The sequence below is a fragment of the Brienomyrus brachyistius genome, chromosome 21 (genome assembly GCF_023856365.1).
Source record: "Brienomyrus brachyistius isolate T26 chromosome 21, BBRACH_0.4, whole genome shotgun sequence".
NCBI lineage: Eukaryota > Metazoa > Chordata > Actinopteri > Osteoglossiformes > Mormyridae > Brienomyrus > Brienomyrus brachyistius.
The window spans coordinates 15,327,840-15,351,228 of record NC_064553.1 but is presented as its reverse complement, the minus strand read 5'-3'; the positions used below and the strand labels follow the sequence as shown (position 1 = coordinate 15,351,228).

General features: G+C 48.8%; 3 protein-coding genes across 3 annotated transcripts in view; all 3 read right to left on the bottom strand.

Moving 5' to 3' along the window:
• The window catches only part of LOC125716475 (insulin receptor-like), a 28,588-nt gene extending 21,840 nt beyond the window's left edge, over positions 1 to 6,748 (bottom strand). Inside the window, exon 1 of the mRNA XM_048988782.1 lies at positions 5,528 to 6,748. Within this exon, the coding sequence (XP_048844739.1) occupies positions 5,528 to 5,606 (79 nt within the window). The 5' untranslated portion in view covers positions 5,607 to 6,748. The remainder of the gene's footprint in view (positions 1 to 5,527) is intronic.
• A 6,761-nt stretch (positions 6,749 to 13,509) lies between these two features.
• Positions 13,510 to 16,416, bottom strand: use1 (unconventional SNARE in the ER 1 homolog (S. cerevisiae)). Its single transcript, XM_048988372.1, has 8 exons — positions 16,069 to 16,416; positions 15,796 to 15,845; positions 15,355 to 15,433; positions 15,107 to 15,259; positions 14,894 to 14,909; positions 14,756 to 14,786; positions 14,481 to 14,640; positions 13,510 to 14,382 (listed from the first exon to the last, which is right to left on the bottom strand). Exons 1-8 carry the CDS (start codon positions 16,168 to 16,170, stop codon positions 14,200 to 14,202), a joined length of 774 nt encoding a protein of 257 aa, XP_048844329.1. The 5' UTR covers positions 16,171 to 16,416; the 3' UTR covers positions 13,510 to 14,199.
• Positions 16,417 to 16,825: 409 nt separating this feature from the next.
• LOC125716251 (hippocampus abundant transcript 1 protein-like) lies at positions 16,826 to 22,679 on the bottom strand. Its single transcript, XM_048988371.1, has 12 exons — positions 22,428 to 22,679; positions 21,674 to 21,769; positions 21,173 to 21,235; positions 20,964 to 21,091; positions 20,767 to 20,881; positions 20,468 to 20,686; positions 20,097 to 20,210; positions 19,943 to 20,014; positions 19,645 to 19,757; positions 19,453 to 19,550; positions 19,194 to 19,360; positions 16,826 to 19,109 (listed from the first exon to the last, which is right to left on the bottom strand). The coding sequence occupies exons 1-12, from the start codon at positions 22,509 to 22,511 to the stop codon at positions 18,885 to 18,887; spliced, it is 1,494 nt and encodes a 497-aa protein (XP_048844328.1). The 5' UTR covers positions 22,512 to 22,679; the 3' UTR covers positions 16,826 to 18,884.
• Between the last annotated feature and the right edge of the window lie 710 nt (positions 22,680 to 23,389).

The window sequence follows — 23,389 nt, the reverse complement described above, 5'->3', positions numbered from 1 at the left end:
CCAGCCCGAGATGGCACCTTAAACAGGAGGGCGAACGTCAGCCCAAAGTCACGTTCCTGCCCGTAACATGATATGCCAGCCGGCCGCTCGTGACCCGGAGCCGTGAAACCACAGGCGGTCCCACGCAAATCAGAACGCAACAGTGAGGACGGAGACAGGGAGGAGGGGAGCGTTTAATCGGTCGGCCTCATAAAAACAACGGAGCGGGGCCAAGCCCGCAAAGTGGCGACAGATCACTTACAACCCCCCCGCAAAGCCAATTCTGTGCCAGTCACACTGCCCGCGAGCCAGAGCACTACAGCCAGTGCTGGTCCCCCACATGACAACGTGGCCCCCAGCTGGAAGCTCCATTTTTAGCCCAGCAAGCCCAGTGGGTGTGCGTGACCTCAGGAAGCGGGAAGGCGGAGCGGTCACAACGCCAGCAGCCCCCCGCACCTTCCCCAAGGAAGACTGAGTGACTCACAAAGCAGAGCCGGTTCAGAGGCCTAGAGGGACACCAGGAAGCAATTAACCAATTAACCAATCGGGATGCATATCCCAGCACTGAGCAGCAGGTCACGCATTCTCTGACCCCCTGTGTGTTGGGGGCAGGAAGGGTCTCAGGTTGCAAGGGAAAGAAGTACAGCTGCTCACAGTCCTGTCCCCCCCCTCCAGGTATTGTGACACATGCCATAAAAATAGGACATGAAGTCGGACTCACCGGGGCCACGGAGGCAGTGGGTGGGGGGCAAGCCACAGAGCGCAAACACCACCGTAAACAAAAACAGAGCCTCAACACCCTCTCTCCGGGTATCATCCCCACTGAACACGAGATGGTTGAGGGGCGACTTCATCTTCACCTAAATGGTGGTAGTGATGGGGGGGGGAGGGGGGGTATAAAATTATGCCACTAATGGCTTCTCCATACATCCCCTTCACCCTGCCAGCACTGTTGCTCGATCCGGCCTCACGCAGGCTGAGGATACTTTCTTTTTCCCCCCACTTATTCTGACAAAAACCACCTTACTAAATCATTCCTGTTTAACCACCCCCCCACCACCACTCATCCCCCGGCCAGCAACTAGGTGCGAGAGCAGAATGTAAAGAGGGGGGGGGGACAGGCAAGTAAGCACTAAGCGAAGAATCCTTCGTAGTTCATGGCGCAGGGTGGGAGGAGATATATATATATTTTTTTACATGTTTTCATTCATTTGAGTGCAAAACAGTATTAAGGATTAATGTGACAACTCAGTCAGGGCCTGGGGTTAAGCTTTAATGAAGACATTCATTAGGAAGCAAGCAGCATCGTCATCCCAGTTCACGGGAAGGGAAGCGACTGGAGCCAATCTCGGCATGCGCACGGCAGGGAGGAGCATCTGGGCAGAATGACGTTGGTCATTATGTGTTTTTTTTGAGAAATCCGCAGGTGAAAAATAAGGCTCATTTGGAGACGGCACAAACAGCAGGGTCGTCATAGCGACAGGGGCAGGCCAGCGATCCTATTATCTCTCAGGAAATTGGATGTTCGGAGAGACAAAACAGCAGCGATTGTTGGGGAGAGCGCATCCCTTTAATCGAGCGTGCCTTACCTGTGACCACGAGGGAGGATCAGCAGCTCTGGAGTGCGTCGCCCCCTACAGGTCTGTGCAGTGCTTCCCAGATACACTGCCCCCCCCCCCCCCCCCCCACCGTGTTCCACACCAAGCCCTGCAGGTCCACGTGTACAAGCAGTCTCCTGTTCTCTCAAACATACTATTATATACTTACCCCTCCGGAGTTTGTGTGCTTTTCGGATGAGTGACTGACAGATAAAAGTACTAATTGGACCAGTCAGTGGATGCGCTAAGAAAACCCAGTATCAAACAGGTCTTACAGTGCTGATGTAAAGTAAACCATGGGATTGGCAAGGAAGCAGGGGGGGGTGCTAAAATGAACACAGAAATACAAGCAATGCATTGCTGGTGGTAGGAGTCAATCAACTAAACATCAAGAGGTGAGACTTCATAAGGCACGACAACGAACCCTTATATTCTGCAGCCAAACCAAAGTCACACGGCCCCAGTTTTTCAGGGAATCGAGATTATAAACCTTCACCAAGGAGGGAGGTCAATGCGAGGTCTATCAGGGTGCCTTTGGAGATAAGACCTCTATGCAAACCAATATCACAGTATGAACGACCTTCACAGTAAACTCCCCTTTAAGGCAAAGCAAACCCACCCCCTTCTACAAACGAGCGACTAAATGCCCTTAATTTTGCAACGGACGCTGGCAAGCTGCATCGATCGGAGAAGATTCATTTTCACGCTCTTGTTTTGGGTGCCGCTGACACTCAGCAACTCTGCCTTCCTTACGACCATCTGACTGAAAACACCCACCCTCTGAGCCAACGAAGGACATTAGCCAAGGGCGACCTGCAGCCCCGAGGGGAAATTCCTTGGTACCATTAGACAGTCAAGCCATGCTTCACATGAACAAAACTGTCTCCACCTCCTTCTGCGATCCATAGGCAGAGGAGGAGGGTGGGTGAGCTCTCACAAAATCGTAAGGTGACCTTATCATACTTAGTTGGCGTTTAAACAACAGTTTCTACCCAGGGTGGGGGCATAGCAGGGTAAGCTAATCTTGGCCGCCTAACTTCAGTAATAATCTGTCATAATTCATAAGGTGTATCTGGTCGCTGATGCCACACTAATTCCTGCCATTGGTCGACTCACTAATAACACCCAAGAAGAGACTCCATACAGAACGCACCAGCATCACACTTCCAGATGGTACCACGCTAACAATTCGGGTTTCATGGCGTGCAAGAAAAAGCTCAAAATCAGGGGGAAGAGATCGACCGTAACCCTCAGCAAACAGACTCCGCACGGGAGGGAACATATTAAAAGTTTAGGTTACCGAAGGTTCAAGCGATCATCTCACGGGGCTTCTATTAGCAGGTGTGTCGTGGTGCCACTCTGAACTAGAACCTTCTCAGGCCAATGGACAGGCATGTCTTTGGAGGGGGGGGGGGGGTTAATCACGAGTCACACCCAGCTCACAGTAGCACCTACAGGGCAGACCACCCACGCATTCCACAGGCAAGGAATTGTGGGGCAAGGCTTCACCGCTACCCTAGGATCAAAGTTTCGACCTCTTCACGTGCACATGAAAAACAACGCAGTCAAGTGCTTAACGAAACCGCATCAGCTTCCAGAAAGTGAAATTTATGGCTCAAATTAAGTCCCAGACTCTGAGCCCGTGGCCTGGCTGTCGATGTGCCGGTTCCCGTATGAGGCCATGCCCTCCCAGATGCCAATCTACATACATGCATATGCATGTCTCAGAGTTTGTTTACAAGGCGCGCGGACTACAAGATGGCTCTGTCTGAATCAGAGGTCCTGACAAGGTGCAGAAATAGCAAACCTGACGGGAACGAGGAAGGGAGATAGCCTCCACTGCACAGCTCGATTCCTCTGATTTTTTTCCACCCTGGCTGCTGAATCCTGTGCAAGCCGGTTACGGCAGAGCCGTACATTTTTGACGGCCAGATTCAGAAGGAAGCAAAAAACATTAAAAAGGACTTCTCAATTTAAATCTGATGTTACGCTATTTCCCCCCTCTCAGGACACACTGACATTCAGAGCATGTGACAGTGAAAGGTTTGTGGCACAAAGATCAGCAGGAAATGTGTGTGAGTGTTCTCCATACATGAAGAAGTAGATCCAAGATCCAAGGCAGCCTAGGGAATGACCCTCTTTTTCGGAGGCAAACTATCATGGATCAGGCTTGGAAAGTCAAGGGAAAAGGCCCTTAAGACTAGAATGTTTGCTTATTTATAGCAATGTTTTCTACCTCTGAGACAGATTCAGCAAAGGAGGAAGATCCCAAAAAGGTCTGCAGCGGGAAGTAATGCGAGTGAAAAAGAGAGAGAAAAAAAAAAAAGTCTTGTTTTGGTGTTAAATATCATCTGTCAAAAAGTGTTTTGATACCTGATATTTATTTCTAGTATCCATGGACAATAAAATGATGGCAAACGATAACAGACTTCCTAAAACGAAAGCACCAAACAAGCATGTCCGTCGTCACCTAACGACTCTGGTTGTGAAACAGAGTCCTAACGACTCTATGAGTGTGAAACAGATCATGTGCTCAGAAATGAGGAGGAACAAGGCGGTTTCAGGCACAAACGCAACGGGTAGAGTCCGCTACAGGGCCACCTAAGGTTCCAGCACCATTCCCTACTGCCACTACAGAAACTAATTCCAAGGTGATAATATCTAGATGCTGGCCACTATTCCTACAACTGTCACGCAGGATACCAACCAACAAAACTCGGGGCCTCATGTTCACTCTGCACTACGCACTCGCAGATGTAATTCCACTCAGCTGAAGCATGCCAGGAAACAGGCCACCCAGAGACAAGAGGAACAAGAAAACATCAAAGTGTGAGGCCCAAGCTGGCAACTAAACCCAAATCACAGGCCCTAATACCCCCAAAGGATAACACTCATTTTACAATTATCCCATTTAGTGCCAACATCCAAATTTACAAAACATCGAAACACCATTGCACTCAAAGTGGCTGCAGGGCTGGCAAAAGCCAAATTTATATCAATCTTACATGGACCACAAAACTACAAACGGCGGTTTGGTAATCTCTATGCCATTACGCGGTGGTTAAAACTAACCCACGGCAGGATTTCACGGGCGTGTTCAAACAAAAATTAAGTGGTTAAAATATTGCTCCTAATTTTATTATGTCCATTTCCAAACTGTTTTCACTTGATCTGTAGATGCACTTCATAAAATTAAGTAACACGGGAACAAAAACACGGTTTCAAACATATCTATATGGCCATTCTAGTTATCTAAGATCTACTCTCTCTATACTTTGGTAAATCCACTTGTTAATCTACTAGACACACGCAAGCCAGTTTTACTCCAAAAACATTAACTGCATATTCAGTGCATGGGTCAAATGAGATCCTGCAAATATATACACGAAGACCAAACGTGAGAGCTGACAGCCAAAAGCATTTTTAGAACCTTCTCATGCGCAGTGATTTCAGGAGATACGGCTGCTTGCACAGTGCGGGTGTGTTAAAGACGGACTCGCTCAGGGTAAAACCGTAAGGGCCGTGTGTTTTGATACAAGCCCCAGAGGCTCACAGCGAAGCCGATCCTCCACACCAGGGGCATCGTGAGCAAACACGCCCCCGTCCAGCACTAATGACTTGCTGGGGTCCCGGCCAGGCTGCGGCGCGGTCCAACGCCAATGCACCCCGAAATCGACAAAATTGCACATTGATTCCGCTGCCTTTCCGGCTTTGCACTATCGGAGAGCCATTAAAAGCATGTTAAAAGGACGCACTTGTCACACTGTCACAGAACAGAAATGCACACCCACAAACCGACACCACCTCTAAACACATACTCTCGATGGCCGCTTTCACTCTCCCACTTGCACAGCGGCTCCCATACACAGCTGTTACTATCACTGTTATTGTTTATTTTTATGGGAGCATGGCGATGGGTTTCTCTATGAAGACGGGCAGTCACTACTTACTTTCTCCGGCGGTGTGTCCGCAGCTGGACAGGAGGTACAGGACGGTGAGCAGGACGGCGGCGGAGTTCTCCGGCCGCATGCTGTCACTTCTCGCTAGCTTAGCCTAGCCTCGCTTAGCCTGTCTGGCCTTAGCCTAGCCTAGCTAGCCTGTCTCGCCTTAGCCTAGCCGTTTGAGACTCAGGATCGTGACGCCAGAAAGTCGGCCGTTCACATTCACTACCCGAGCCCGTTCAATAAAAAAGCACGATAAATAAATGCTCTCCTTGCCCAAAAAACGAAGGCAGCGGAGGTGGCGGGATAGAGACACGCTTCGCACAACCGAGATCGGCCAGCTAGCCGGCGGGCTAACGCGCGGTAGCCGTCTCTCGGTCTCGCTTTAGCATCAGACTGGTCTCAGCCTCGCCTGTGGCTGCTCTCCACTTTCGCCTGTGGAGTTCGCCCGAGGGGATAAACGACGGACTGCAGAGATAGCCCTCAGCCCGGCGGGAAACCAGGTCCAGACCGTTACGGTTAACCGGTACCAAGCCAGAGAAACCGTGAGAGACTCCCGGTCACCGTTTACCTGCCGGATTAGGCAGCGCAGTTCGGAACCCTACACACGGTGGGTCGGGGCTATTTGCGACTCCCCTTAGAAATCCCCTAGATCCCTGACTGAGTAATAATTCTTAATTGAAATATCACGAATTATTTTATATACGCAATATTTCTCCAAGATTTTCTATGCGGACCCTAAACTCGGGACACGTTTCGCAGAACCGCGGGTCGCCGCGATTTATATACAACGGCGGTCCGGCTGCCCGCCCTCCCTCTCCACGAAGAAATAACCGAGTTAAAAAAAAATAATTAAAAAAAAAAAAAAAAACAAGCCCCGATCACATCCCAAGGAAGCCTTCAGGATGCGCTCCGGAGAAACACGCCGTGCGATTCGTCTTCCCTCTTTTTCGAAACTGACATTCCCCCCTCCTTTCCAAGTCTTCCACGGCTCTGTCCCAAATTGAAGGTGGAAAACAAGAGACTAACGGAAAACCGCAGCTGGAAATTAAAATGATCCCGAATGCGAGCTCGTTATGAAGCTAGCCGTCATCTGCAGGGGTGCAAACGTTAAACGCCGTCAACATCAGCCATTAACTTCTTGTTTCACCCCCCCCACCCCAAGTCCGTGGAGGCGACGCCATTCGTCTCTTTCGGGTTCCCACTGTCTGACTGTGCGCCAGTAAACAGGAGCTGCCAGTCAGCTGGGGCACTCGTAAGGTCTGTTTAAAATGTGGACTGGAGCTGGAACTGGCGAGTGTCTCTCTATGTTTACCACAAAAAAGAGCCTGTGTAACTTAAATCCACTCACTTCTGATGGATTAGGATAAAATTAGAGACCTCTACTTGCAAGACAATTGTATCCGTCTCCCGTTAAAACGTATATTCAATCAGTGTAGAAAAATAACAGGGATATGTGATATATGGTACAATGTATATGCTGCTTCCGATCATACGATAAAACTGCATGAATTTAAGAAGGCACAAAACAAATACTACACAGTGCATGCCATTGTTTTATTCTCTGCAATTTACGTAAAGGATTAAGCGCATTGCTTTAAAACGTACACTTTGCAATGAAACCAAATTAGTCCAAAAAAGGAATACAAGCATTTTCTCAACAGTTAATTGCAACACCTCAAACTAAGCTGAGCAGGAGCATCAAATGGCGAGTTAACATCTCTTCAACAATATATAACATTAGTTTTCTGTTTCTTGCTTCTTTTGCGTTTTGGTTTATTTTGAGCGGTCACCCGTTTTTCCTTCAGCCCCAACTATTTTTATGTGAACGTGCGATTGACTCGTACCTCAATGGAGGGTAATTTTGACATTTGTTTCCAGATTCAGGTTTCAAAATGTAAAAATAATGTGGAGAGAGCACAGCACCTGGCTTAAAATCAGATTTCCTCCCACAACGTTTGGGAATGTTGCGACGTAGCTGCTGATTAATTCAGGGACACTTTCGGCGCTTTGCCTGCAATACTTCTATGTTTAGATATTCCCAGGAACCAGCGATTTAAATCACCTTTTCTTTCCAGCGCTTCGTAAACTCTTCGCCACTCGACAGCTCAGACATTTCAGGGTTACATATTTGATTTGGCTTAGCTTTAGACTTTAATTTTTCCCTATTTCTGGCGTTATGCATCTTTGTTATGCTTGAATGAATAGGTCCTGCGTACCTGATATTTTAACTTGAAGCCTTCGCACTTTTATTACACAATAGGACTTATGCGCAACGCATCCCTGGAAAATCGTTAAACACATTCGGACGCCGGGAATATTCAATATGAATATTCTTTCACACAGCAAATAAATCATTGGGGGGTTAGCGATAATGGAAGGGGAAGGTTGAGGGAAATAGGAAAGTCCTCCCAGTACGGGAATTTATGCTGCCTAGACGTGGAGTGACCGTCCACCTGAAGAATTCATTCACAGGATACAGCAGTGGAGCACAATCGCTCGTGGGGAGGCAAGGAGAAGGGTCGAGTTGAGCAAGCAGGGAACATTCACTGTCTGCTGCCATAGAGACACCCAGGTTATGGACGCTGCTGTGAGTGCCTGGGGGGGGGGAGACGACTCTCGCAGTCCAGCCCCCGAGATCACTCAGAGTACCCGACATGTAACAGGGCTACAGAGGAGAGAATTCACACACTGGTTATTGGTAGGGGAGTTGGCGGGGGCGGGGGTCTCATCCAGACAGCTAATTATTCTGTCTCAAAGCTGAATCGCTTTATTTACACCCCGAGGGCTGTGACGTTGGTATCATCCTGCGCCCCCCTACCAACGTACATGCACACACGCACTCACGTGTCAGTTTGTTTACAAAAAAGGAGGTGGATGTGCCATCAGCATCATATTAAGGCTTAGTACAAAGTGGGGAGGGGTGTTTTATTTACGCGGCTCTCTAAGCCTCTTTCGGGATGCTCCCCACATATCAGGGTACCCTTCCTGCAGTTAACTTCTCTGCATTTTAAGTACCATTGATAGTGTGTGATTGTACATGTTTGTGTGCCTGAAATAATAACTCCAGGGCAGTATGACATAGTGTTTTCCAACTTCAAATGTATTATTGTAATTTTCAGAAAATTTCTGAAGGAAAAAGCAAATTCTAAAGCACTTTTCCACGAAAGCTGTGTCTCTCTTGTGTTGAGTGTCGCACAAGGACGTGCAGATATACTGAGAGACTTTCCCCCCAAATTCACAACGCCTAGATCATCCACAGCACGTAGCGACCCAATTGGAGGATTTCCCACAGCTGGATGAGCAAACGCCCCCCCCCGTCGCTGTCGTGGAAGGCCACAGGGCAAGTGAAAGGAATCTGTGCCGTCTGGGTGAGAACTGCATGATTTGTGACTGAAAATCTTCATCTGGACCAGCTCTGGGTTCATGCAGGGCCAGGAGACTATGAGTAGCCAAGCCTGCTCTCCCACAGATCAGGCTTCCTGTAGCGTGGACAGGAATCAAGACCAAATAATTGACTGAAACACACACCAACAAGCTTGTCGCAGACAGGGCCCCTGGTTCATAGGAGAAAGCATATCATAAAGGGATAAGTTTGTGTCTCTGACGGTTTGCAGCTTTTGGATACAGAAGACGAGACGGATTTCAGTGCTTCAGGCCAACAGCACATGGACACACGCAGGACAAACACCCTCGGGGGGGGGGCGTTTCTTCATCAGCCAGAACTTAAGATAAAAGGGCAGACAGAGTAACTAGGGCGAGAGTGGGGGGAGGGAAGGGCAAGCCACTCATCACGATGGAAGCGTAGAATCAAGAGGCCCTCAGCGCCCCCCCCCACCCACCCACCCAACACATCCATGACCCCCATGCAGAAGGGAACTCCGCCCATCCTGGGTCTTCGCCTAATTTTCTCGGCGTGGTGTCAGGCCTTGCCGCCGTGCTAAACAAACACACAGGTGAGCAAACAATGTCCGTGGGCCAGGTCTGGGAGCAGGTGGCTGGACACACCCAGCACGGCAGGGCTGGTCGCCAGGGCGAATCTGGCCGCGGTGGATGGGGAGATTTCACCCACAACACTTAGTGCTTAGCTTCGCTGAAAATGAAAAGACAGGCATCTCTTCCCTTAGGTTAATTTGGTGGTTCAGCTTCCTTCCTAAACACCCCACATCCGAGTCACTGGGGGGGGGGGGGATTTCCCATACGTGCATAGTCAAAAATTACCTCACTACGTATGAACTGATTTAACACGCAGACTAATGGTTTGCATCACATTTTTTTCCAGGATGATAAAGAAAGACCGCACACTGACGTAAAAGACATAATATAGTATATTATAACACAATCTAAAACAAAAGTTCATACAGATGTTATCGATATAATTTTCACTTTTGATTTATAAGCCTACATACACATTACGTAATATTTTGTGTCTTGCTTTCGTAAATATTGTTATTCAGCTTGCTGATTTTTGACAAGCTGATAAAAAAACGAATGCTTCTGAAATTCTCCCTGACTATGCTTTCAAATATGAGGCAAAGAATTGTAAATAAAGAGATAAAGAGAGATAGAGAGAGGGACAGAGAAGATCTGGCTGCCGTGCCACACTGTTTTTGCACAGGGCTGATATTTTCGCTCCCGGTTGGCTGAACGGGAACGAGACTCTGTACTCGTTGCCCTCGGAAAGGCTTCCTCCTGCCAGTCGGTAGCCATGGAAACCTGACCACATGGATGACAGTGCCACGCCAGTCGGGCAATGGAACTGGCTTTGGATCACGCCTTGCGAAGTCCACCTCTCATGCCTCCCCACCTTCGTCAAGAGTGTTGCCACCTCGCACGTTGCAGTCTGCCCTTTCGAGTGCCTCTGGGTAAAATGCTTCCCCTGTGATTTATAATCACTTAATGCTGCAATTAAGTGTCAATTAACAAGGAGACAAACACTGAATGTGAAAGGACATAGATGTGATGAGAGCAAAGTACCTAATTACTCGTTCCAAATTACGCCAAGATGATGTAAACATGTGATTTAGAAATGCTTGATGAAAAGCATCTAATTAGCAAACACAAATAACCCCCTAACTCCAAATGTCACTGCCGTTGTTAGTCCGGACAGTGTGTGCTTGGACAACTGTTCCTTCTCCAAATACTTTCTACTCCGACAGACGTCCTCAGTAAAGCAGTCCTCACCTGACCCTAGTTCGTGTCAAGGATGCTGATGTACCACAAACGGGTGATCTCAGTGCCAATTTCGTACAGACACGGCCAGTCTCAGGTCTCTGGACGCTTAGATGCTATTTGGCTGGCGAAGATCAGTGAGACTTTCTAGCACGGTAAACTGCGCAGATCACACGCCGGCACTACGGACAGGCACCACCCCGTGTATTTCCGTGGCTTGGCAGTACCTTGGGCGCGGTCAGTCTTTATTTTTAAGCGCTTAAAGGCAACATTGAAACCATGTTTTAGACATTATGATAGGATGTTCCATGAGAGAACGCGTTATTGCTCATACCCGTCATATACAAAAACATCTTTAAATATATGCTTTATCACCTTTTTCATTTTCAGTTTCGGTTTATGAGGGTGATGTAAATTATTTAACAACAATACCAAATAATGCCGTAAATCTACTAATAAGGGCAAAGTAGAATGGTTTATGGGTTAGCGCTAAAGTAATTATTTTCAGCGCAGCCTAATGAGACTTCGGCCTAATAGAGATTGTAGATGCCTCTGATCTGGTGTCCAATTAATGCTCGGTGGGTCAGTCCGAGGGGCTGCTCTAAGCCTGCACCAGAGACGGGGCTGCTGGGGCGGAAAGACAGACTTGTTTTGTTCATTTCTTCATAATGAACTCATTTCCGGCTCCAACTATTGCTAAGGCTTGGTTGTCGACCAGAAAAAAGTTCCTGCTCACTGGCCATTGAAATGATTTCTGGTTTTTGATAAACTGCAGGCTCCTCACATAGCCATTTCATTATGTTTGCGGATTGTATACTGCGGGAGGATCCGTTGAACTACGCCTGGATATAAGCATAACATTGACTGTATATCAAATAGCGTTTGAAATGCAGCATCTTGTGTAGTCAATATATTGTCCTGAAATCAAATATTTTACGTGAAATCACAGCTGTTACTTTTTCAGTATATTCTACTGCAACCATCTGTAGCCGTAAAACGGCACTAATAGTTATATGGCGCCATCTGCTGGCCCATAGCAGAACTATTAGTCATATATAATTTGTCCCCCAAAATACTTCAGATGTTATTTGAAGTCCCGATTTGTAAGCAGCGAAGCGGACAGCCGCTCAGTGACAGTCGTTGACTTCAGCGTCATGTTGGGTTGCAGACCAAGGGCTCCTGGCTGGGGATCAAAATGAAGGAGCAGTCTGGACTTAACGTCAGCTTCTTGTGCTTCATGAGAAGTCCCCACTACAGAGAACCTCACTTAGTCCACCGTACCAGGTACAATACTTTTGGTTCTATGCCTTTTCCATTGATTTCCGGTCAAGTACCAGGAACAAAACTAAAAGTACCTAAAAAACCAATCCAGCTAGGGCACTTTTTTGGTACTTCGGTAATTTTGGGTGGGACTTGCAAGGCTTTGTTTGCCGACTGGTTACGCAAAAAATATTTTGCCTCTAAACACAACACAACCGCCATATTGAAAACAGAAACAACATCAGCAGAATGACAAGAAATTTAAAGAGCATTGAATTCAATATACTAGGACTGCATGGTATTGGAAAATTTCCGAATATAGTGATGTGATATTGTTGTAATAAATAATGGGGTATTTATAAAGCAAAAAGGAGTTTCTCACAAACCCATCTAGGAGTAATTTGAACAGCAAGGATGAAAATTATTATGGTCTCAGAGAACGCATGCAGTGGTCATGCAAAAGTGGTGGGGGTAAACTTATTTTTGAAACATCCATCCATTTTCCAGACTACTTATCCTACTGGGTTGTGGGGGGGTCTGGAGCCTATCCTGGAAGCCATGGGCACGAGGTGGGGAACAACCCAGGATGGGGGGCCAGCAAACTCCACACACATAACACCCAGGCGGAGACTCGAACCTGGATCCCAGAGGTGTGAGGCAACAGTGCTAACCACTGCACCCAGGGACGGATTACGGGTTGTGTGGGCCCCTGGGCAAAACGTTGCCTCACACCTCTCACCTCACCCCCCACCACCACCAAAATTCAAGGGCCCTTGGCAGCCAATCGCCCTCCCTATAGGGTCAGGGGCCCTTGTAGGCAGAGGATCAAAGAATGTAGGGCCTCTAAAATAGACAAATGAATATACATTGTTGATAAGCGTTGCAAATTGTTTTGGGCTAGGGGCCCCACGGGCCCCCTGCATCCCAAGGTCCCCTGGGCAGCGGCCCCGCTGGCCCGGTCCGTAATCCGTCCCTGACTGCACCACCATGCCGCCCCATTTTTGAAACATATATTGGATAATCTATAAAAGGAATAATTATTAAAATTGGAAAATCTAGCTAAGTCTTTCCCCTATGACAGAGCGAAGATGTTTTAGTGAAACATAAACTCCCTTCACTATAACGTCCGTACAGAACTGAAGGCAAGAAAACGCCTGATCGTAATCGAACTGTCTAGCGGTGCAAGAATTGCATGCGCATAACAGGTCAGGCCATCTATAAAATATACTATAACCATTTTTTCGAATTCAGTAAAAAACCCGCCTCGTCCTGTAATGTCATTCAGTGCCGTACCAGTTTTTATGCCAGTTTAAAACCAACAGCTTGAAGTACCAAAAGTGCAGTACTTGGTGTGTTAGAAAAACACCCTGAGTCACATGATTAGCTAATCACATAAATAACAGATAGTGATCTGACCCTTTATTTCACAGGCTCCGCCCGCAACGCACCTCAAACACGTAAGCGTTAAATGTCCTTGCGGTCATGACATGTTTCGTTATCGATTGCTGGCACTATGGTGTACAGGAATCATGAAGGGCCAGAAAATGACACATACAACATGCTCATAAAGTAATTTAATAAAACGTGGGTTACAGGCAGAGGGCTCCGCATTGGGGAGGGGTCTCGTTGCTGTTGAAAAGGGTTCCGGGGGCTGTACACCCAAAGCCTCCTTTTAGACAAACCCCTACTTCCCAACAAATGCAGAGAAATCTGCATATAACAAAACACAAACCGGCTTACATGTGCAACTGTAAAATGCAGGACATGCGTTTCTGAAATGAGCCACCAGGCAAAAGTGTACGACACCTTAGAGAGAGAGACTGCCGGAATTACAGTGTTTGGCCTCCAGGCGGCTGCAGCGGACAGATCAACCCCTCTATAATCACTCATCTCTCACTCAACCCTCCAGCTCAGTTACCATGGGTTACCATAGGAACAGAAATTTAGTGTAATGATACCTGGGGGACTGAGGAAGCTATGGCAACAGGAGTAGAACCCCCCCCCCCTCCGCTGGTCAATTGCAGCCACTGCTGATTAAAGCAGAGCCAACTCACACTTAAAATGTAGTTAGAACACAAACGAACTGTGCTGAGGGGTCCGTGAACCTTGGCCTGGACCAAATTCAGAGCCAGCTGGGTTATTAGGAGGAGAGATACCAAAGCAGACCCAGCTAAACAGGGGTGGGTCACAAAGTACCTGAATGGGACCCTGGAAGTGTGGATGACAAGGCGGAGGCAGGGGGGAGAGCATCATCTAAGTCTAGGGAAAAGCCTGATGAACAGGATCATGCTGATGAAGGTGAAACAAACCAGCACCAGCATGAACCACAGGAACCAGTTGACGGACTTTTTGGCATGCTGCTCCAGGCGCTCAGACTCCGTCTTCAGCTTCTCGAAGTTCAGGTCCGCCTGCTTCATGGACTGTGTCAGTGTCTGGAGGGACGGGGGGTGGGAGGGGACAGGATTTGTAATATAAGAGCCTCTCATTTACCCAGAATGCAGAGTTACCTAAGCCCCGCCCACATGCTGACCTGGTTGTCCTGCTTGATGATGCTCTGTGCTGCCAGGGTGTTGTTCTTCAGATTACGGGCCAGGCTCAGCATGTCCTCCGCCAGCTTCTCCTGCAAGTTGTGGTGGTGCTGCAGGACGGCGTCCAGCTCAGCTGCTGACTGCCGCTCATCCAGAGGCAAACTGTAGTGGGGGGGTCACCCACAAAACAGGGTTAGCCTGTTCTGTTCCATTACCACCCAGGAGGTAAAATGTGTTGCTGTCTCTGTAGAAAGTGTTAGAGTTTTAGTATCCTTACCTTCGGTGTCTTACTTCTGTTCCAGAAATGCCTGCAAATGTGTAGAGAAAAAAGTACTTCAGAAACTAAAGCTGAAAAATAACACCACTTACCCTTTTAAAAACAGTTCCAAATGCAATCTGAAGAAAAAAAGCTCACCCTTTTTTGATGTGCCCTGGAACAAAAACAAACAGAACAAAAAGATCAATCAAAATGTAAAAACACCGCACTGAAATACCTTTTGTGTGACAGCTGAAAATATTGGCGCTAATGCATGGCAGCTTTAAGAATCCGTGTTGTTGCTCTGCCCAGAATGACCAAGAGGTGGTGCTATGGCCGCGTGTTTCTGATAATACTGTTTTAGACACTCACCTCACCCATCAGCTCCCCCCTCATCTCCTCGGTGCAGCGGGCCTTAGCCTGCATGTGCACAGTCTTACTGGCCGGCATCCGCTCGCTGGCTATGGTGGGGTTCCGGCCCGGCGCCAGGAACTGATTGGCCACGGCCTTTTCTGTCGGGGACGCCTGTACACAGGGCACAGAGAAGATCCATCAAAAGATAGACCTCAGAAAAACATTAATAGGAAATTACACAAAAAAGAGGTGCATAAGAATCTGACCAGTTTCTCAGCTTCCAGTAGCCCTTTCAGGAAGTCCACTTTACGACTGTAGTCCGTTAGAACCTCTGTGACAGGTTTGCTAGGAGGTAGAACAGTGACAACTAATTATGGGTTATCCTTCAGGTTACTCTTTCATAAACCAGAATAAATCCACCGGTCCTTAACAACGTTAAATACAGGCAAAGAAGTCCAACTGTTCTGACAATTATTCAGATGTGCAAACGGATAAAACATCGCTAAAGGAAACGTATTATGCAGAAATGCATATCATCAGTTGTATTTCTGTTATTGTTCACTTATTAAATACCCTTTCCTTAACAGCCTAAACAAGTTTGTCCGCCGACAATTGGTAATATAGATTTTACCCCATTTCCCCCAATAACAATTCCAATTGAGAAATAAACAGTGCCCACGAAAGGGCGTCTGAAGAAGCCGGCTTACCACGAACTTTTCTTTAAGGCGACCAACATATCTTCCAGAGCACCGACATACTGCAGGGAAACGAAACGAAGACAAAGAGAGCCGATAATGTTTAGTTAGACTGGGATCAATGATCTCTGTGTTTAATCGGAGCCTCGGATACTGAGAAACATGTGAATTAATCAGCCTCCATACATCTGACGTGGCTGTCACTGTGTCAGCTGCTGATCCATATATTTACCATTCCATTACACTTTATCTGCACTTTTAATTGAATTAAAATTAGTTTCTAACCTTCTCCAGCCTCCATTCGGTTTCCACCCGCTTCTCCAATGCTATAGATTCACACCGAGACAAAAGTCTAATAAAATTTATTTCTAGACGGGAGGTTGCCATGTTTGAACGTGCACCGGAAGTGTATCAGTCTAAACGGATCAGAGACCGGAAGTAGGGGATGGATCTTCTAAACAGAAGTGTTTTCCAAGCAAGTCTTTTTCTTGAATCCAAAGAGTTCGCTTTGTTTTCATATCACAAAAAAATCAAGTAATAATTGTACACATAACTTTGTACACATAAATTGTACAAAATTCATGTGAAGGAATCGTCTTTTCGAGGTGCGATTCTGTGGTTAAAAAGAATATTGCCAAGATCTGGGGTCTAAATAAATAGTGGCGTCTCATGGGTCCCGGTAATGAAGGCAGCCCTGCACCCTGCTGCACAGACCATCGGCTGGCGGGCAAAGGCGGCGGGGGTTCTTTTAAATTTCTGCGTAGGTCTTCACATTCTTCTTGTAATGAGTGTTTAAATTCCAAACCTCTTGTTTTTTTGTTGTAAATTAAATGCTTCTTCCTAGTTGGAGTAATTACCACAGCACGTTAATGAAGACGGAAATGGGCGGCGTGTTGAACAAAAAATATGGGATGATACAATAGAGCGAACTATATAAGTAGGTATTTTAATTAATTGTAGAAGATATCTCATTAATATATATACATATATATAACGTTTTCCGTTTTAAATAAGCACACGACCTAAAACGACAGAGCCAAAAGACATTTTCCATTTTGTTTATTATAATTTTCTTGATACATAAAACAATACAGCTTAGTTTTTAAAATCATGTCTTTTGTACACGTTGAAAATGTGGAAGGAAATGGTATAAAACGTCTAACATGAAGACAAAAATGTTTAATTTGAATGCAAAACGTAAGAGGCACCCCCAGTGGTTTGCGGCGCTCCATCTGCACGGCGGGTGGAGGACGCAGGGTCACACGCAAACAACTAACCCTGACCGTGATACTAGTCATGTCCTCCTGCGTCGACTGTAAACCAGTCTGGGTCTTGGTACACCTCACTTACACATGAACCCATTGTTAGGCATGTATAATATCTTACAGTACCAAGTTTCCCATGTCACTCATTGACAGTTTATTTACCCAACCTTTGAGCTCAAAGTCACATGTCCATGTTTTTACGTTGATACAACTGTATTTATCTTCCACCCTCCAACTGCTGGCAGTCCAGCATCCTTATAAAGATGCCCCCCCCCAGCAGTCAACCAAAGCTGCACCCTGTTCCCCTGTGCAAAACTAGGCACACAGTGGTTTCATAGCTGAACTACTGAACTTGTAAGAAGAGATGGTGCAGATTCAAAACACTGAAAGGGAATAGCTGTTGTACCCTTAAACTTGCACATTAAACCTTTAAAATTCTGTACAATGACTTTCAACCATTGAGAGCGTTGAGCTTAATCTTTAGAATCTTCAGAAGATGGTGAAAATACAGAATAAAGTATGAAAGTCAAATGTTCAAAAAGCATTCAGTTAGTAGGAGACTTTCTTTTCCTTGCAGGTAACTCAGTTGCTGATGCCAGTTTTATTTCACAGCTTGTCAACAGTTTAGTCTCTTTACGCAAATGCACGTCACGTGTACACACCCTGTGCCCCAGTCTGACGCATGGCCTTGTTAAGGGCCTGTTAGAGGGGCTTTCAGATGACATTACTTCCCCCAACACTCCAGCACCCAACTGTCATGTGCAATGGCCTTTAATAAATAGTATTAGTTGTTATATGTATGGCACTCCCCAAACATCCTTTACAAAGGTGAAAGCAGACTGGAAGAAGCAACATCCCTGTCTGAGAGGCGACACACACACACACACACACACACACACACACACACACACACACACACACACACACACACACACACACACACACACACACACACACACACACACACACACACACACACACACACACACACACACACACACACACACACACACACACACACACACACACACACACCGATGGCAGAGAGCAAGGCAGCAGAAAGTGGAACGTAAACAGGCTGATGGTGGGAAGTGTCAGATGTTAGTGACCCGGAGGAGCTGCACCCATCGGCACAGGAGGACAGACAGAAAGACTGAGGGATGAACCAAAAGGCTATGGCACAAAAACGTATTTGTACCTGACACAGCTTGTCCTGACTTCCTGCAGGCTGGCGCCCAGTACGCAGGCGTGGGTCACCTGACCAGCGTAACTTCGTGCTGCTAGCAGCCGACTTGGAGCACTTTAGTAAAATGGTACAACCGAAAGGTTAAACCTTCCATACTGACAAGAGTGAGAGCCTCGGGCAAATGCGTCACCTGTGGATTTAGGTCCCAGGGCACTTCCTGCAGGGGGTATGTGGTCTCCACGGAACACGCCATTGGCACATCCTGCAGGGGTATCTACGGAACACGCCATTGGCACATCCTGCAGGGGTATCTACGGAACACGCCATTGGCACGTCCTGCAGGGGTATCTACGGAACACGCCATTGGCACGTCCTGCCAGGCTGGCTTAGAACAGACACTGTCTGACCCACAGCCGCTCCGACGGGAGCGATACGGGAACGGCAAGCACCTGCCCCCCCCCACCAGTTATGAGCTGCCAAGGTCCACCATAGCTCAAGACCAGGAAACAGATCGGGGTCCATTTGGCCACTATAACACAGGGACACGTTGAACACAGCAAGTCAGACTCCTCAGGGAAGCCCGAGTGGGGGGATGGTGGGGGGCAGTCATTCCCCTGGGATGGGCTGGGGGGGAGGGGGGTTGGGCTCCACTACACATTGCTGTTCTCCAGGAGAGGCTCCTTGCCCTCACCCCCCCCGGCCTGCGGGCTGTGGGCGTGGCTGTGGGCGTGGCCCTGGGCAGTGCCACCGTGTTTCTTGTAGCCAGGGGGCCGGAGGCCGAGGCCGCTGTGCTCGGGAATGAAGAGCGCCACCAGCAGGGAGAGCAGCACAGAGCAGGCCCCAAACAGGAAAGGGGGGCCAGGAATGATGGCACTCTGCAGGGAGGAAGGGAGGGGAAGGGTGAGGGCTGCACGTGTGTGAGCATGTGCATGAGCACGGGAACCAGGGGGCGTGGCTACCTCATCGGTGGGGTTGGCCATGTTGGGCTGCGTGTTCTTCTCCTGTGTGCCCACCGGCTCTATCTCGCTGAGCTCCACATGGAACAGGTAGAACACAAAGCCGTAGAGCGCTGGGCCCAGGCCGTTACAAAGGCCACGGATGCCAGTGATCATGCCCTGGACCACACCTGGGCGGGGGGGGGGTAGGGCAATATCCATAAGGCGGCTTCCTGGGTAACGCACAAGACCGGTGAAATCGGGGCTTGTGGGGGTAACTCACCCTGCTGGTCAGGATCGGCATTGCGGGACACGATGGCACTGATGGCCGGGAAAGTGATGCTGGACATGGCGGCCACTGCCCCAGCTGCCCACATCATCCTGAGGAAGGGGAAGCAGACCATCACTGACCCAGACAAGATGAGAGCAGAGCGGACACAGACCGTCGGGCAGTGGCCCTGAACCCCACACTCACCAGGGCTGAGATCCAAAGCCGTACCAGGCCAGCTGCAGTATCTGAAAGCCCAGGCCCAGAAGGATGGTGTTTTTGTTCCCGATGGAGCGCATTAGGACCCCCAGCACAACCGTCTGTTGGGGAGGGGTAGTGACATATAGCTCAAAAAGTGCCCCCCTCCACCACTTGCCACTAGCTGGGTTTCACTTACATTTCATTTTCATAGTGTATTATTGTATAATTTCTTCTAAATTGTTACAAAACACATTCAGTGGCATGTGCTGTCCAGCAGGGCGGCGCCCTAACTAAATCAGCTGACCTGGGCTAGGATGGACAGGATTCCCACCACTGCGATGAAGGCTGCCACCGTCTCTGAGGTAAACCCTATGACCTGGAAGCAGAAGAACAGGAGTCAGCCTCCTCTAAACAAGAGCCAGTAAAGTCCCTTAATATGCAGCCCAGCGGCACAGTACCTGTCTGAGATAGAGGAAGAAACTGGAGTACTGGCCGGCCTCGGGAAGGTAGGACAGGAATACCGTAATGCAGATGAGCAGAACCGTGGAGTCCTGGCCCACCTTGCGCAGGGACTGTGGAAGGGTCCAGGGCAAGCCGTGAGTTTGTGTCAAGATGGACAACTGGCAGATTACAAACTACAGCGCCTGTCCCGTTTCAGGGCGTGTCCCGTTCTGGGATATGGATCATAGTCGTAACTGGATAAACGGGTATTGAAACAAACAAACAAAATCACCAGGCCACAGTGCAAACTTTAACACTTCGCTTAACCCCAAGCAGGAAGGTAGCGCACGTAGATGGCGGGGGGCGCAGGTTCGGCGGAGGCACTCACGGCGAAGGGGTCGGCCTGCTCCCAGGAGATCGGTGCCCCCCAGGAGGCCGGCCTCATCTTCTCCGGCAGGGACTCCGGCACGGCCATCAGGATGAAGCCGACATCCAGCAGGGCCACGCCCGTGGCCAGCACCACCACCAGCGTGTCGCCATAAGTCGCCGACAGGTAGGCGCCGATGGCCGGGCTCGTCACCAGGCTTGCCGCGAAGGTGGCGGACACCTGGGCAGGGGGTGGGGGTTAAACGGGTCAGTAAAGTCCCCATTGGGCCCTGCCGTCATGGGGCGACCTGTGTGACTCACCAAGCCATACGCCGTGCTTCGCTCGTGCTCCTGCGTGATGTCAGCCACGTAGGCGAAGATGACGGAGAAGGTGACGGCGAACACGCCTGACATGGAGATGACCGCGAAGTACCACCTGCGGGAGGGTGGGAGAAATCGTCATGGAAACATCAGTCACTCCCATCTCGAGTCACTATGGAAACCACGCCCAGACCAACCAAGGGCTGATCTTCATCAGGGGGATGGGAGCACAGGTGAAGAAGACCGTGAGCAGCAGGAAGGATTTGCGACCCCATACGTCGGAGAGGGCCCCGATCAGGGGGGCGCTCAGGAAGGACAGCAGACCCTGGGGGCAGAGGGGACCGGTCAGCGGCCTGGTGAAATATACAGCGACCTCCTATCATGCTGGACGTGGCTCCCCGCTCACCTTGACGCCATGAATCAGCCCGTTCATCAGGAAGGTGTGCTGTGGGAAGGTCTGGTGTAACACCTGTCAAGTAAACAGACAGCGGTCACAGCCAATCGGAGCTCGGGTGCCATGACGTCGCTGGTCACCAAGGCCAGGACAGCCCTTTTAACCAGAGGTCAACACCGCAACTTAAGAGAGGCGACAATTACAATGAAGGGGGCTGTGCTAAAACAGCGGCCAGGGTGTGGTTCAACTAGTTAAATTCAATTCTTGTGGTCAGCAGGTTTCAGCCTGAGCAGAGCCCTTAACCGCAAATGCTCCAGCAAGTACTGCCCCATAAAGAGATGTAATGTAAAGCATAAGGTACAGCTAACCGATTGCCTATTTCTCTGAGAAACTCCCCACAGACCAGATTAATCTATCTATCACTCCACAGATCAACATCAGTTCCATTCCAAACCTAATTGTTCATGCTCTAAGTAAACCTTTAAAACATCGTGGCCTCCCTGCCCGGCTCACCGTGAGCATTGGTGTGGTGAGTAGACCCCAGGCAAAGAATTCCAGGAAGATGACCACCACGGCATGGTAGACGCTGGGCTCACCGATGCCCTGAGACTGCAGGGAGGAAGAGAGCCATGTCAGCTAATCATGGAGAACAGAAGCACCCAACAGCTGGAGGCAAGTCCTTCATGTAAAGGCAATGGCTCCATACTCTTGGTTAGTTGTCACAATGTATACTCACTGATACTAGTAATCACACGTGTATACCAACGTCACAAGGCAGTTAATTACAACGAAACATTAAATAACACCCTTAAAGCCGTTTACAATAGACATTTAACAACACCCAGCACCTTTAACTGGCATTTGCGCAGTTTATTCAATTATTTATACAGTTTTCTAATTAAATCCTATAAAGCAAACCGACCGAGCAGCTGGCCCCCACGGACTGACAGGGTCTCACCGGCATTAAGCGGCAGGTGGCAGGGAGGTTAGCGTTCGTGGCCAGCGTCGAGCTACGTGAGCTGCGAGCGGATAAATAAGCCCCTGTGCCTCCTTTACATGGTTATATCTCGATAATACCCCGGGGAGAGCTCGGCCGCTACTTCGGGCTGAGACCCGGGCGGTAACGACCTGGTGCCAGGGTGCCAGCGATCTTTAAGCTGAGCATTTCCCACGGAGCCCGAAGGAAGTGGGGTCAGGCCGCCATGTAAACGGGCCGTCCTGCCACCAAAGTGCTCCAGAAGCTACGGAAAATAAATATTTAACTCACAGTGCCTCCATCTTTAATAATGATTTTCTTGGCGAGAAGAATACTGCGGTTCAGCCGCTTCTTCTTCTTCTTCTCCCCGGTCATCGTTAACTCGCACCCATCCTCGGCAGCCGTACAGTGAGTGACGTGCGGACGATCGACGCCGCTTACGGGTAAATATCGCACGATCCGAGAGGTTCTCACGCCTCCGCCTCACGATGGCCCATCTTCCTGAACGGCGGGCGCACCGCCCCCTGCTGCGACGCCGTGCCGCAATTGGCCGGCGCCCAGGACAGGCGGAACACACTCCGTATTCGATTGGCCACAAGGCTACGTCCGTCCAGCAGGTCCTGGAATCTCATTCGTTAGAATCATCACGAGTTTCGCGTAATGGGGAGATGGACTCCGCGGCAACTAGGCATTTTTTTGCGGCAACGGGGCGTGACCCCGCGAGTCGTTCGGTCGTGAAGTCATACGTGTCTGCTTTAAGGGTGTTGCCTCCTTCCATAGGTTGATGACGTCAGCTCCGCATGAGTGATCCCTGAGCGATATCCCCCGCACTCCAGACATATGTATTGCATAGGCACATTAAAGAAGCATACGGTATGAATATTTCTATAAAGTGGACCCCGAACAGCCCTCTGGCGGCAAATGACTGTAGAAGTTTCACTTTCTCATAATTTCCTTCACTGTCATATGTTTTATGCATAGAGAGTGACTATTCAATGTAAAAGCATTAGCAAGTCCCCACACAACAAAAATAAACTGAATTATGTTGGACTGGCTTCCTATCCTGAGTGTTTAACATCTGTGGAGTAAGCTGTGACTAGTTGCCTCCAGGGGAATGGGTGATTGCTGGATGCCGGGGTTGTTTATTTTTGTTGTGCGGGGACTTGCTAATGCTTTTACATTGATAGAGTAGTGAAGACAGCAGAGAAAATGACCATCTATTCACGAGATACACCAATCTCGCTGCCTCAGCA

Coding starts and splice junctions, on each gene's coding strand:
- use1 (XM_048988372.1), bottom strand. CDS start 16,170: ATGGCAACCTCCCGTCTAGAAATAAATTTTATTAGACTTTTGTCTCGG. Junction 15,434..15,795: donor GCCTTAAAGAAAAGTTCGTG/GTAAGCCGGCTT, acceptor TCTACCTCCTAG/CAAACCTGTCACAGAGGTTC. Junction 14,641..14,755: donor ACAGAAGTAAGACACCGAAG/GTAAGGATACTA, acceptor CCCCCACTACAG/TTTGCCTCTGGATGAGCGGC.
- LOC125716251 (XM_048988371.1), bottom strand. CDS start 22,511: ATGACCGGGGAGAAGAAGAAGAAGAAGCGGCTGAACCGCAGTATTCTT. Junction 20,015..20,096: donor TCTTCCTCTATCTCAGACAG/GTACTGTGCCGC, acceptor TTCTGCTTCCAG/GTCATAGGGTTTACCTCAGA. Junction 19,758..19,942: donor TCCTGTCCATCCTAGCCCAG/GTCAGCTGATTT, acceptor CCTCCCCAACAG/ACGGTTGTGCTGGGGGTCCT.